The 15,213-nt window shown below is 49.3% G+C and overlaps 1 protein-coding gene across 2 annotated transcripts in view; it reads right to left on the bottom strand.

Annotated features, from left to right (window-relative positions):
* RNF220 (ring finger protein 220) overlaps positions 1-15,213 on the bottom strand; it is a 214,594-nt gene that overhangs the window by 51,792 nt on the left and 147,589 nt on the right. Inside the window, exons 6-7 of one of the 2 annotated variants that reach the window (XM_059478087.1) lie at positions 7,131-7,226; positions 2,981-3,023 (exon numbers count right to left, since the gene is read on the bottom strand). In XM_059478087.1, coding sequence (XP_059334070.1) covers positions 2,981-3,023; positions 7,131-7,226 — 139 coding nt within the window. Of the gene's footprint in view, positions 1-2,980; positions 3,024-3,170; positions 3,342-7,130; positions 7,227-15,213 lie in introns of those variants that run through there. The other variant, XM_059478088.1, reaches the window with a different exon arrangement.

The following is a 15,213-nucleotide window of genomic DNA, read 5'->3' as shown; positions in this document are numbered from 1 at the left end:
AAACTTTGTGCCTCCAATTTTGAATGACTACCTAACCTGCTCTGCACTGCTAAACTCCACAAGCATCAATTTACAGGATGGCTTAAAGTTTCCAGTTTGGCAACACTGGAAATAAGGCAAATGAAAGAAAAGCTTCCTTTGTCACACAGGTTCATCAGGAACCAGCACCTCATATGCCTGGGTTCACAAGGACACAACCTCTGGAAAGTGAGTTTAGCACAGGTGAGAGGTGCAGGATTAACTCACTGAGGCTGACAGGGCAGTTGTGATACAAACACTTAACCAAGAGCCTAACAGACAGAACATTAATTTCCTGCTCCTGAGCTTGAAAATGCATTTGCCTTACTTACAGCTCAATTTAAGTCACAGGCTTGACTTAAAGAATTAAAATTCTGGCCAGTCAGGTACATGTGAACCATGTTACTATCAGGATCTAATCATGTTGTGGCCAGGCCAACAGAAGCTCACAGAAGACATTTCCCTCTCTACCTTCTCTTCCCTTAGCATTCCCAAATGAACACAACAGGATGGAAAACATCAAGGTCCAAACAAGACTGAGTCACAAACAGCCTGGGCAGCCAAGATTAGAGTCAAGGACAATGTAAAAGAAGAGCAAACACTGTGAGTCCTTTTTATGGGAGGAGTTTCCAGAAGTGCTTCTGGAACTCAGCTCATAAATTCATGACAGAAACACCAAGATAAACTGGTTACAACAATATTGAAAAGTACACATAAAACATCATAAAACAAATGAAATAGATTTTTATTTGACAGACTGCATTTGCTATATCTTAAGTTCCTGCAGTGTGTCAATGAGAATATGAAACAAAGAGTCAGTTGTCCTTGAACAAGTCCTACACAACTTCTGTTCATGTAAAATAATCAGGATTAGGAAACTAAAGTTGCATGATTGATTAGAAGCTCATTAAAACATGAGATATAGATAAATAAGAGTTTTTTTTTTTTTCTCTAAAGCACTCCAGTGTTCTCCATTGAAAGCATTACTGCTCAAATTACTCAACAATTAGGTGGCATAGCTTACAAATACTGCAATTATTTCAGTACAAACAAATGTGGAGGAAGAAACTAGAAAGCAGCCAGTGTTCAGAAGTACAAATGTAAAGACACATGCAGAGAAAGGAGCAGAAGAACCCACCCAACCATGTGGCTGGGTGCAGCCTGGACCAGACATCACTACAGGTATGTTCTGGGAACAGCAGTGATCAGTCACAAAAACCTAAGGTCAGAAGGAACCAGTCCTGATCTAATCTGACCTTCTTTGGGACCCAAAGCACTTCACCTGAATTTCTGCATCCAGCTCCCTGACATCTGGACCCTCTTCATCTTAGGATGAAGAAGAGAACAGACAGGAAACCCCAGCACTATTAGGGCAGCACATATCTTCCTTCATTTAGGATATAGCTGTACCACGAAAGGTACATAAAGAAGAGTAAAACATCCAACAGAAACAATGTAAATGCTGTACAAAACTACCTGCCTCCCTTCAGATGAGCACAGGTTCACAAAAACATCCAGAAGAGCTCCCAAAAGGAGATCACAGTCTACCCAGACTGTGCTGCAGCCCTGCTTTGGGACAGAGACAAAAGTACAAAGCAATACTGAACCAGTTCAGCTGAGCACGCTCTCACCGAGAACTTTGTCTCACTCTGAAGGACTCCACAACACCAAGAATTTGGCTCAGACTTAAAAAAAAAATCTTTAAAATAAGGTGACTGTACCTTAATTGCTGGCCTGAAAAAAGGTGGAAGGAGAGAGCTTAGCCCTAGCTATCCAACCATGATAAAGGAACAGTTTGACATCCTTGACCCCAAAGACCTCGGTCACACAAAACAAGTCCCCAGAGAGCAGCACCTCGTGTACCTGGGCCATCTGAACTCTGTGTCTGCCTGCCAGCACTTCCTGCACTCATCCTGGAGTGCAGAGTGAGCACCTGCCAGCAGTTACTGTCACTGGTGCAAGGTAACTCCTTTCTTTGTTCTATGGCTTAACACTTTCTGGAGTTTGCTGTTTTTTGGCCCTCTGGGTTGATATTTAAAAATTGTAAGGCTAGCTCTGAATTCACCTGTGTCTAACTTATCAAAGTTCTGGATCAGTAGCTTCTATTTGCTTAAGACTACATAAACATGGAGGGCTTCAAATTCAAGCAAAATGTTTTCTATCAACACACTCTAAACTTGTTTGCTATTTTGTTCAAGCAGATCTTCTTCTAAATAAACTCCAAATGCTCATCAGAGGTGTTATAGTGAACTATCACATCAGGAAGCTCGAGATTAATGAGCCTCCTATTAACCTGAATAAGCAAATTCTGACTAAATATTACATACTAAAGTAGCTACAAGCAGCACAAAACCAGACGACAGAACATTGTTTCTGCGTACACAGTAAGTTCTGACCTCTGAACTTTGAGAAAAGTTTCAACTTCTTCAGCTCTAATAAAAAAAGTTTCCTTTTAGCTTTTCTTTCCAATTTCAAAGCAGAGAGATGGGCTTCCTTTCTCTGAAACGATGTCTGATTTGGTTTTTTAAAATCAGGCCACTGTCGACTAGAAACAGTTGTTTACTTGTTACGAGCATCCATAGATACGAGAATAAAAGTACCACACCAGCATCTGTGGGTGTGAGAGGAAAAAAAACCCAAACAAAACAAACCATGACGTCAGATGACGCTCAGGCTTCCTAAAAGTTTACTGCAAGATTCAGCCATGTGAGCTGTGGAAGCTCAGCAGCCGGGCCCCGCACAGCAAACACGGCTTTGGGGCCTGTTTTACACCGGCGGGGGGATCCCGGCGGGGACAGCCGGGGCTGAGCGTGGAGGGCTTCACCCGGATGCCCCCGCGCCCTCCCGGCGGGGCTGGAGGCGGCTCCGGGCCTGCGGTGCGGGGGACACGGGGGTGCCACACAACTCGGCCCAACTCTGGAAACTTCTCCGGAGGGGCAGGCGCCATGGGGGCCTCACTCACCGTTCAGCCGGGTCTGCCGGTTCGCTCGCACCCGCAGGAAGGTCTGCACAGGGGAGACAAGAGCGTCAGGACGCGGATGCAAACAACTCGCCCCTCGCCCGTACACAAGGCCCGGCCCGGTCCCCCCACTCCCCGCGCATCCCCGGGACAACGCTCGGTCCGCGGGCCTCCCCCCCACCGCAGCACCCACCTCTTCCCGGCCCCCGCCGCCAGGCCCCCTCTTGCCGCTCTGCATAGCCGCGGGCGCCGCGGGCGGGCGGCGGGCGGCGGGCCCGGGATGCGGGTGGATGCGGCGCGGCCCGGCGGGCGCCGCCGATCAGCCCCCGGCGGCCGCCGCCATGTTGGCCCCGGTCATGTGACCCGCGGCGCGCGGGTGAGAGTTCAGCAGGCAGTTCCCATGACAACCGACAGGGGGCGGCAGCGCCCGGCGAGCCCGGCCAATCAGAGCCCCGGGGCGGATGGAACGCGGAGGATCTGGCCAATCAAAATTCAGGGGTTACGCGAGGGGGGGACCCTGTGTACCTGACCAATCAGAAATAGGAGATTACTGGGATCCTGGGGTGCCTGGCCAATCAGAAATCAGGGGTTACTGAGACCCTGGAGTTCCTGGTCAATCAGGAATCAGGACCCTCTGGAACCCAAAGGGCCATGATTAATCATACCCCAAAGGCAGGTTGCTGCTCCGGGGCAGCTGACCAATCAGAGCCTGGGAGCAAGTGGTAAACGGCTTTCCTGATTTCCTTGTCCAATAGTGATTGAGCACCCTTCAGGCTCAACGTCACTGGCCAATCAGAGCCTTAGCCCTAAATATAACACAAAGGCACTGACCAATCAGACACCACCATGTCACTCTCCAAGTTCCTCTGCCCAATCAGAGCTTGGGGGCCCAAGAGCTCTTGGCGAATCAGAATCCAGGCGTAATAGGACCCAAAGGCAGGTAGCCAATGGGCTCTACTGTGGTTCTTGCCCTGGCCTGGCCCTGCTGCGGAGCCCCCAGGGCCTGCCCTGGCTGGGGAAGTCAAGCCTCGGGAAGAGGAGCCCTGGAAAGCAGAGCCCTGGGAAGTGGAGGCCCGGGAAGTGAAGCACATCCTTCCTGCCTGCTGACACCCTCTGCCTCTGCCGGGGCCAGGCTGAGCATCTACCTCAGCTCCTGGGCACTGACACCTGCCTGCCCTGCCAGAAATGGCCCCTACCACAATGACACCTTGCCTACAGGCAAAGCCTGCGCTTTCCAGACACTCGTCCCTCTTTTCCTTTCCATGGTTCAGGAAACCTGGCTGGTCAGAAGTGTCTCATGGGTTTCCCTGCCATATCTGCAACTGTGAAGGAGGATGGCCCCAGCAGACCGGCCTGAAGTTGGGACAGAGCTGGGGGCTACAAATTGGGCAGCAGAGGCTCCTTTACACACAAATCCCATCTGCTCCCCTCTCTTTAGACTCCTCAGACTTTGTTTCCTGGAATCAAACCTACATTTTGGGTCTCCTCTCTGGCTCCTGTGACAGTCTGTCAGTTCTTTTTCAGAGGGAAAACAAAAACCACCCTGGTAAATGTTTTGCTGCCTCCAGATGATGATGGCAGCTGGACAGTTCAGTGCTGGCTGGTGAGCTTTGCAGTCTGTCCTACATCCCAGCTCTGCTTGCCTGCTGAACATGCAGCTGGATTCATACATGGCTTACTTATAAAATCACAGCTGCTGATTGTAGGCTTTACCCTTTTAATGAATTGAGCTGTCTTTTGGGAGCACGCTTACCTGAGCTCAGGGGGAGGGACATGAGCCTTCCCTGGACAAGCATTTTAGGCTTTTGCTTACACTACACTTGCTATTCAGTCACAAATATTCTGTGGGCTCTCTTCTAGCCTGAAATGCCATCTTTGCAGTACGATGTTTCACTTGCAATTTGCTGTTGATTTCTCCACTGGGTATTCACAGCTTTATCTAAATGTAACTAAAATGGCTTTGTTTTTACTCAAAGCTCCATCTGACAGAGCATACTGTAAGAGGAGTAGCCCCTACTGACCAAATCCATTGGCTGCCACTACCTCTGTATGATCAGTCTCCATGTACCAAACTCCAGCAAGCAGGCTTGGCTCAGGGGAGGAGGAGATGCCTCCTCCCCACATCCAGGAGCCCCCCACTGCCTTCACTGCAGCCCCCTCTCAGCATGGGGAGCAATTCAAGCAGCCCTAGTGCTGTGCATGCCCCTATTTCCATAGCACTCCTATTCATTAATCTCCTTCCCTAAGTTTCCCCATTGGTACATAAGCACAAAAACTGAGAAAACAGAGCCACAGGAATTCTGAAAACCCAAACGCCAATAACTCACGTTCTAGCATGTTACTAATACAGTGTATAATCATGATTAGATCACAACACAAGGGACAGCCATAATTCCAGCACACCTCTGCATATGGAAAGCTAAATTTTGCAGCACTTAAAATCACCACCGTGAGAGTCTTCTGCTCTGCTTCCTGGGCTTTTTCCCTTGGCAAGCCAGGCAGACTGAATTCTCGTTCATATTGTGGCTTTATTGAGAATACACAGAGGCTTTACACAGCCTTGGCACCCACTCTGAGGTCCCTTTACACTGCCAGTGCAGCGTAACTCAGCCAGCACAAGCATAAATGAAAATCAGGCCCTAGAGGTGTTTTCTCCCTGCAGTGCAGATGTACAACTCCCATTACACATTTGCATTAAGGGCTGCAACCCTCCATAAAATATGCTCACAAACTTAAAGCACATTAGAGAGTAGCTGGACTCAGCACATGGAGGGGCTTCTGCTGAGAATATTTGTCTTTGAGTATGACATAATAAAAATGTGCAGGAACAGAGGGCTGCAAGGGGCCACCAATCTCACAGAGACTGATGTCTGGCAGAGTGGGAAGGGAGGGGGGTTCTCCAACAAAGGGGCCATAGCAAAAATCTCTTCCATGCTCTTTTGAAATGAACATAATTTAATTATTAGCCTTAATAAACAGGCAGGAAAGAGAGCAGGATTACCTGAAACAGACATTTCTGTGTCTTCTGCAAGGTTTTGCTTCTTTTGCTTTGCTCCAGCTTTTATTGTTCATGGGAAAGTAAAGCGGCTGTGACGTGACACCAAGTTATACCTCAAAGCCACATGGGAATATGATCCACAACTGATAGTATAACAATAAATAGGACAGAGGATGGAATAATGGGCAACAAATGTACAAATCTGTTACTAACAGGACCCAACTTCAGAAATGTGTTATAACTGGGTCTGCTCAGTAAGAGCCTCAGGACTGGTCATCAGCCTCTCTCTGCAGGCTCAAACACAGACTTGGCATGTGCAAAGTGGCTGGTGCAGAAAGATATGAGTGCCTACCTGACCCTGGGCACAGGGTATGGCTGCAGACCACCACAGAATAGAGGGTGATAGGTGTTTGCCACGCTGGTACAGCCTCAGCCCACCCAGCCTGTCTGCACAGCAGGAGGACACAAGCGTGGGTCTGTGCTGATGACCAACATTGATTTATCTGCTGTCTTTCAGAGCCTACTTGAAGCCAGTGGCTGAGTACAGACTTGCAGCCAAAGACTTGGATGTGTGTTGAGCTGGAGTCAAGTGTGCCAGCCTGCCCCAAAAATACAGCCGGACTTACAACCAGCCAAGCTGTACTTGTGCTCTCCCCTTTTCATTTCTTGCTCCATCTCCCTCAGATTTACTCATTGCATCACCAAAGTCAAGACCTGCTGCTCCTCTGGGAAGAAAGTGTTTTATAAAACAGGCTGGCATGGCTGTGGATTGTCCACTCATTTCTGTCTTTGATGGGAGTCATGAGTAAAAAAGGTCACTTCTCTGAACGCTTCTCAATGGGCACAGGGTGGGTAATGACAAACATAGCCATGGAAATGAGACCAAAATGGTGAATATAATGCAACAGAAACCTCAACAAAGATTTTAAAACATTTTTAAATACCACAGTGGTTCTAGTCAGATTTGCAGACAAAAGCCCACCTCTGCAGTCCTGTGAGGGGCCAAATGTTCACATCCCCATGATGTGGGCAGGAGAACCAGGGCAGTGACTGCATAGCCAAGAGCAAGGCTGTCACACAGAGAGAGCTGTGGGCACTGGGTTGTGCTGGCTCCCTGCCTAAGGCTGAGACCAGCAACATCATCTACCTGCTTACCTGGTATCTGTCTGAGTGATGGATGTCATCTGAGGAGTGGGGCGATGCTGTCGGAGAATCTCCTTCCCGCTTGATTGAGGCCGACAACAAAATTGACTGCAAGAGAAAGGAGAAATTCATGTTGTGAGCACTGCCAAGCTCTCTGCCTATCTCTGAGCTGTCCACAAAGCCATGGACAGTATCTCCTGAGCTGTGGAACTGTGCTGGGATGGAATACTGGGCTGTGGGTCTGGCTCTGCTCTTTGCAAGGGACTCTGCCCCATGAGGGGATCAGGCTGCTGGGTCTAGGAAAGTACAAACGAATGGGACAGTCATTTTTACCCCAGGTCTGGTGGCTGGGGCAGAATCAGGCCCTGCTGGAAATGATATGTGAGGACCACACCAGAAATTCTCATGATAAGGCACAGGAGTGCTGAGGTGGAGCAGTGCTTACACGTTCTCTTCTGCCCTTTCTAAGTGCCACTAAATCTCTCAATAGCTTTGTAAACTGCACTAAAGCTCTCAGCACCTTTGCAGTGCACTACCTCTTCCTTCAGTAATTATGCTATTTATTTTAATAAGTAGCACAGAGAAAAAAGGGCCTTTTAGAAGGTTAAAAAGCTCTGTGATATTTGAGACCTAAGAGATCACTGATAAACTTCAAGTCCATAGTAGGTAAGTCTAAATTCTACACACAGTGAACTCTAGCAGGAAAATTACTATGGGACCTTGACAGCATCTGAAGAAATGTACACTGAGTTGCAATTGAACTTGATGATTAGAGTACTTTGAGGGAAAAATGCAATTTAAAATTCTATCTAAAATTATAAATTACCTAAACTAGGCTAAATATAGCCCACTACATTGTGAAAAAATGTGCACTGGAAATGCAGCTCTGCAGATGTTTGTTTCTGAGAATCAGCTGGCAAGATTTGACAATAAATGACTGCTTGGAGATGTGTGTGTTTGTGAAGGGAAGTGTAGATATCATCTGAATTGGACAGGTCAAGTGTGGTGACAACATTGGTAAAAAGCATAATACCTTGGAGAAAGGCAAGTATTCCAGAAATATTTGCCTCTGGGCTGAAATGAAACATGAAAAAATGTGCATTTTTGGGAAAGATATGAGAAAGTGGAAAAATGACTCAGCATACAAATTGGTTCAGTCAGCAGCAAGCAATCCCCCAGGCTTGGACAGGAGAACAGCCCAGCAGTGCAGCCAGCACGGGCATGGAGGGAAGGCAGGCTCGGGGTGGCGGTGGAGGAGGAGAGTTTGGGTACTGAGTTCAACCCCATGGGTGAGAGCTGCTAGCCCTGCCCTGAGGGCAAGAGGCATGTCCCAGTGTGCAGTGCACACCTCTGCCATAAAGCCCAGCTCTGCTGGCTGTGGGCAGATGTGATGTCCTGAAAGGGGTCACAGAGGAGCTGCCTGCTGGGGTGCTCGGTTATTTCCTTGGACAAAACCACTTCTGCCAACTGAGGGCTGTGCTGACCACAACTTGGGGCTTGCTTGCTCCTCAGCTCAGCCCAACAGGGATGCCAGGCACTGGGAGGGGCAGTGGGAACCCAAGGGGCTGGGGGCATCCATCCCAGGCTGCCTCAAGAGCCCAGCCTTCACTTTCCAGATGGGCAGGGCAGGGAGGCTCTCTGGCTTCATGTGTTGGCTAAACCCAGCTGCTAATGGGCTTTGGTGAACAGCTCAATTATTTCTGCAGAATTTCTGCAGAGTGCAGTCTCAAAGCTCCTTGTATTGTTTCGTTTCTTTATTTTCTAAATAGAGAGTGAGGACCATTTTTGAATAAGCAGGATTGCACATGTCCTAAAAAACAGGGAGGTGAGGCTCAAAGCCTTCAGTTGTGACTCACAATAACAGAATAACAGTTAATGCCCTACTAAGACAAGCATCCTGGAGGTGGGAGGGTTAAATCTGTTTTGTCTTCCAATGTATTCTAGAAAAGGGGAAAAAATACCCATCTCCCCATTCCTTGACGACAGACAGACAAACCCTGCCCGCCTCCTGCTCCCCCCCTCAGCTTCTGGTAACTCTAATCCAATATTATTATGTGAAAAATGGTTGGGCTAGCTATGGAGACAGTAAATTAAACGTTATGTATTAGTTTTTAGCGTGTGGTTCTAGGAAGAATGCTGGCCCCATTTATTCCACAAACCTCCTGAGCACCATGGCAATGACCTCTGGAAAAACGCAGGGCTAAACTAATCCCAAAGATGTCAATCTCGAGGCCTCTTCTACATACACTTGCAGTTTAGATTAATAAACTGTCTATTTTTAAATTGTGTGCAAGCACTTCAATTTTAAATACCTTGCCGGCATGTTAAACACAGCGTTAGAGATGCCAAGTCACACTTCCCCTTCACTCTTAGGGAACTTGACTTCATTTGTTTTTCTCATTTCCCTGTGCTGTGCCACACTTTGCCTCTCGGGCAGCCATGGGGGCAGGCAGGGATGCAGGCTCAGAGGCTGAGGGATTAGAAAAGGCGCTCGCCACCAGGGTGACTTTCAATCCTGCAGGAGGCAAGCCTCAACAGTCCCAATTTTGGCTTCTTTTACCCCAGATTGTCATGTTGAGGCTGTTTTCCAATGGCTGAGCAATGAGGATGTCTGACCACAGCACCCCAAGCCAAGGATTTGCTGTTCCCTGCACCACTCTGCTTATTCTCACACTGCTCCGGGTAAGCAGAGGAAGGGTAGCGATACAATTCCCATTCCTCTGTCAACTGCATTCTAGGAATGTGGCTGTGGAGGGAAAAGGTGCTTTCCCAGCCCTCATGCATGCCCATGCTGCATGGCAGACCCAAATTCTGGCATCCCAGCCCAAAAACATGGCACTGTGTGCAGACAGGCCTGATGTGGAGATGCTCTCTGCCATGGGACCAGGTTCTTCAGCATGGTGGGAACAAGCCTTGATGCTGAGATGTCCCTTTTCCCTTGGGTTAAGGCCACCAGGCAGCTCATCCGTGCCTGGCTGCCAGTACATGCCAGCTGCCCTTCAGAGGGTGTCTGAGTGAGGATATTGGAGGAAGAGGACCCTCCTTCCTCCCTCGTCTCCCCTCCACAACTCCCACCATCAAAGCTGGAGCAAGGGCTGTGTGTGAGTGGTGGTGCAGCTTCATATTTCTCCCTCCCCTTTAAATCATCTCTCCATTGGGTAGAGGCACTCTCTGTGGAGGTTATAAACCCTGAGAGGATCAGACTGAGCATTACACCTGGGGCAAGCTAAATAAAAAAAGGTCACCGGCGCTTTTTAAACATGGACAAAAAAGCAGTAAAATGTGTTTGAAAAAAAAAATCTGGCATTAAATCATGACTTTTTGCCTGCCTTGCCTCATTAAAAGTGGCCTTTTGGAAGGTAAAATTATCATTGTAAGTGATAAGATCTTTAAGAAAATAATTCACGGCTTCTTCACCCTTTAATATGATAGCCGCCACCGGCTAATTTTTTTCTTAATGGCAACGAGGCCATCAATCTTGTCCGAGCCCTGTACTCCCTCCTTCCTCCTGCCCCTCCTGCCATGCTGGGCAGCCATGGCCCTGCTCAGTGATTCCTTCCTGCCCCTCGGAGCCCAGTGGTGCCATGACACGGAGAAGAAATGTGTCTGGCTGTGCCACAGAGAAGATATGTGTCTGGATGTGCCACGGATCAGAGATGTGTCTGGATGTGCCACGGAGATGTGTCTGCCTATGCCATGGAGAAGAGATGTGTCTGGATGTGCAATGGAGATGTGTCTGGCTGTGCCATGGGGAAGAGAGATGTGTCTGGCTGTGCCATGGATCAGAGATGTGTCTGGCTGTGCCACAGAGAAGATATGTGTCTGGATGTGCCATGGAGAAGAGATGTGTCTGGATTTGCCACGGATCAGAGATGTGTCTGGATGTGCCATGGAGAAGAGATGTGTCTGGCTGTGCCACAGATCAGAGATGTGTCTGGGTTTGCCACAGATCAGAGATGTGTCTGGATGTGCCATGGAGACGAGAGATGTCTCTGGATGTGCCACAGATCAGAGATTTGTCTGGATGTCCCCAGATCCCAAGGGCACATCAGCCTCGCCCTCACACTGCAAGGCTCCCCTTGGTCGCTCCCGACACGCTCCATGGACCTGCAAACTTGCAGAGATCAGCTGGGAACCCTTCAGCAGCTCACCCAAACGCGGAGCAACACTGAGTTTACATAAATAAGCACGGGGGCAGGTTTGGAATGAATCAAACGCGCATCCTGCAGCCTGTATGCCAGCTGCAGGCCATGGATCCCCAGGCCTGCTCCTCCCTGCCGGGCCACAGGAGCCGTGGGCAGTGCTGAGCAATGTCACCAAGGACACCCGTGCCAGCCCACCAGCGGCTCCTGACCTGCAGCCGTGGGCCCTGGGCAGCACGGGGAGGGCCGGGGGTCAGGGAGCAGCCGCCAGCGCCGGGAAATGGATGGAAATTGGCGGCACAGGCCGCCCCCAGCCCGAAGTGCGGCCTCTCGCCGGCAGCCGGGGCAGGTGTCAGCGCCAGGACAGCCCAGCCCGTGGCTCTGACATTCTGCTGCCTCTCAAGGCCAGTCATTTGAGAGTATTAAAGTGCTGGGCTCCTCTTTCTGAGAGCCCTGGAAAAACATAAGGAGTCTATTTTTCTTAAACAATCCATCACAGCTGCTGTCAGCAGAACAAATACCCTAACCCTGCTTTTTATGTATCTATATGGCCTTTTAAAATTTTTTTCTTTCTTTTTTTCTTTTTTTTTTTTTGGCATAAAGTGTTCCCTGCTTGATGCATTCAGCCTTAACTCTGCCGTCTAAATAGGTACTTATCACTTAACATGGAGGTGATGGCTTGACATGTTTTCTGTCTCCTGCCCTCCCCTCCACGGTAGGGAAGACGTCAAAGTGTTGCTAATAGCTGTTATCACTTGGGAACTGTAACCCGAAAGCAATAAGTAATACCAGGCCTTGCTGTGATTTCCCCCCTTAACTCTGCTAGCCTTTTTTTATGTTATTGCTGGAGGATCCCTGACACAAAGATGCTACTATTAGAGCTGAGTTTCCTAGAAGCTTTTGGAGGGTCCACATTTGCTCCCGGGAAAAGTTAGAGGTAAAATTATCTAGTGGCTTTTAGCTGGCAGAGATAAAGGTGTGATGGAGCTGGGGATGAAAGGCTTAAATGTGAGAAGGGTGTGAATGGCGAATAGAAATAATGGCAGCAGCAGCTTATGGCCTTCACTGAAAAATTCCAGTGGTTCCCAAGCAGAATAAGCTTATAGAAATGTGAGCTACTAATTAATTTCTGTGCATATTACAGTGACACCTGGGATTGTAATGGAGCTCTGCATCCTCTTGGAAGAGACACCAGCTACATGGAGGGAACAGGGGCCCCTTTCTAGCAGAACTGCCCATCAGCACTCTGGAGATGGAGGGGGAAAGAGATCTGGCCCAGGTCTGCCCCTCTCTGCTCCTTCTGACAAATGCAGTGGTTTCCCCTGGTCTGACACGAGGGTACAGCTGTTTGGCCCAAGGGGTGTGAGGGGCTTTGTTTGGTCATGGGGCAATTTGTTTTATGGAATAAAACCTGGCAGATACTTGGTTTTGGAGTGACTCTGGTATTCATCACCCCAAACTGCAGGAAGCAAAGCCAACTAACACTCATTTTACGTAATTTCCTCTCCTTCACATATCTGTGGGCCGTTCTCATGTCCCCAGATTGGCAATAGCTTTGCCACAATACTCGGATTTAGCTTTTAAATCTTTCCTTGTAAATCACAGTTACAGGGGGAGGGAGCACAGATAGGGGAATGACTTTGCCAACCTCCCACTCTGTCAGTGACACAAGAGAAGGAGTTAAAACCCCAGGGCACCGACACCCGTCCCCCATTCCTACCACCATGGACATGATATGAAGAAGTTAAATGATCGTGCTAGAAATTTCATCTCAAGTGAGGCAGCTGGGAAGGGCTAAATACAGACATTCTGTCAAGGTTTAAGGCTCCAAATCTTGCTTGCTTCAAAGCTCTTTTTCCTTGGAGGGCTTTAGTGGTCAAATTTCCCACTTGATGTTGTAATTCTCTCTCAAACTGCTCGGTGAAGCTGTAAAATCACAGGGGTGGGTGGGGGAAGCAAAGAGCTCTGGCCCTGTGGCTGGGTTCCCAGCTCTGCCGGAGGTCTGGGAGCAGAGAGCTGGCTGCCTGCCTGTGGGCACCCTCTGTGGAGCTGGGTGCACACCTAAACAAACCAGCCACAGGCGTCTGCTGGGTGCGTGGCATGCATTTTGCTCGTGGCCACTCACATCAGTGTGTGCAGCAAGAGCACAGCCAGGACTGGGAGTGGGAAAGGCAATTTGCAGCCATGTGTTAGCAATGGAAAATGAATGCTGAATCCACCACAAGAGCTGGGATGCTTCATGAACCCAGTCTCTTCCCCTTCAGTGATCAGTACCAGCTCTTCCACAGGGGATATAAGTTTACCTGTTGGTTACAGGTAACAGTCTGCAGCTAAAACCCTGAAATACAGGCAGTAGTGAAGTGCTCTTAGGTAGCAAGAAGGATCTGGGGATGCTGACTCTCCAGCTGCTCAAGGAACAGTGGGAACAGTTGGATTTACCTCACCAACATGGGTCCAACCCAATGTGTGCTCCTCTCCTGCCTTGCAAGAGGCAGCTGAGGCAAGGGGAGAAAGGCAAGGGGAGAACATGAAGTGTGGGAAGGATATCCAAGGGAACCTCTCACTGCTGACAGCTGTGTGCAGACTCCTGGGCAGCCACCAGTCCAAATGGAGTCTGGTGTGCTCCATATGCCTCTGTGAGACATTCCTGCTGCCTGCTCTGCCTGAGACCCAGGCTCTGGCCATGCTGGAGAGTGCTCAGGCCTCACAGAGGTCTGGGTCATGGCTGGCTTGGACAGACCTTCAGAAAGGGATCTTCTGAGTGACAATCTGCTTGTCCAAGTGCCTTGTCCACACTGGTGTATCACCATCTATTAGGCTTGGTCTCTAAGGGCAGATGAGGATCCTGAACACTGATCAGGATCTGTGGCGCTCAGCACTGCCCTTTGAGCTGCCTTTGCAGAGAGAGCCCAGGCACCAAGCAGTGGTGCTGGCTGGAGCCCCAGCTTGCAGCCCTTGCTTGGCTGTCACTGCCTCAGTCAGCTCTGATAATAGAAGAATCTGATACAATAATCCTGCATTCATCACATCCCATGTTGAGTGATTGGATTTTCTTTGACATATTGCCATGAAAATTGACCCAGTGCAGTGAGTGACAGCTCTTCAGGGGCAGGGGAGCAGAGAGAGAGGGACATGCATTCACATCTGGTCTTTTATTGCCCAGAGAGAGGCTTGCTGGGGCAACTGTGGGGAAGGAGTGGGAGCAGAGCTAGGCCACAGAGCATGAGAAGATTAAATCCCCAGTTCCAGCTGCCTCAGGCCAGCACAGAAGTGGCAATGGTAGTGATGCTATGGGCAAAAGCCCTAAATGAGCCCTAAAGTGGAGTTAGAGTGACCACAGGTGTAACTACCAGCCTGCAGTTATTCCAGTTTCCATGTCCCTGAGTGAAACCAGCCTGCCTTTGTTTGTTTTGCCATTGGAAGCTCCTCAGGGGGATGGGGAGGTGCAGCCCCTTCTCCCATTGCTGAGTTGCTGGACCTGCTGGCCTTTTTGCTGGCACCAGGAAAAGGACTGGCCAGGAAACATTGCAGCAGTCCCCTTCCACCAGTTCAGAGTGGTACAGATCTTCCCTGGAGGTGCCTGCCAAACCTCCAGTGATGCCTGGGTGCCTGACATGGACTGCCAGCCCACTCCAGGGGTCTGTACCCGATCCTTCTGCCTAGGACTGTATCAGAGGGACTTCACAACCTGATGAGCTATTCATACCCCATGCTGCAAACATGCAGTGGGCACAAGGGAAAGGAGCAGCCTTCATCTCCCCACCACCCTCCTCCTCAATCCCACCTGATTACAAAGGGGCCTTTAATACCAATCTCAGGTGAAGGTGACAGCAGTGTGCCTTCCCATGCCACACAGGACTTGTCTCCCAGCAAAAGCCACATAGAAATAATGAATCCTCCTGGGCTGAGAAGCTTTCAAGCTCTCTGAGAAGGGAATGAAAGATTTCCTGATT

This window comes from Ammospiza nelsoni, chromosome 9 (genome assembly GCF_027579445.1).
Source record: "Ammospiza nelsoni isolate bAmmNel1 chromosome 9, bAmmNel1.pri, whole genome shotgun sequence".
Classification (NCBI taxonomy): Eukaryota; Metazoa; Chordata; class Aves; order Passeriformes; family Passerellidae; genus Ammospiza; species Ammospiza nelsoni.
This window is presented reverse-complemented; position numbering and strand designations above follow the sequence as displayed.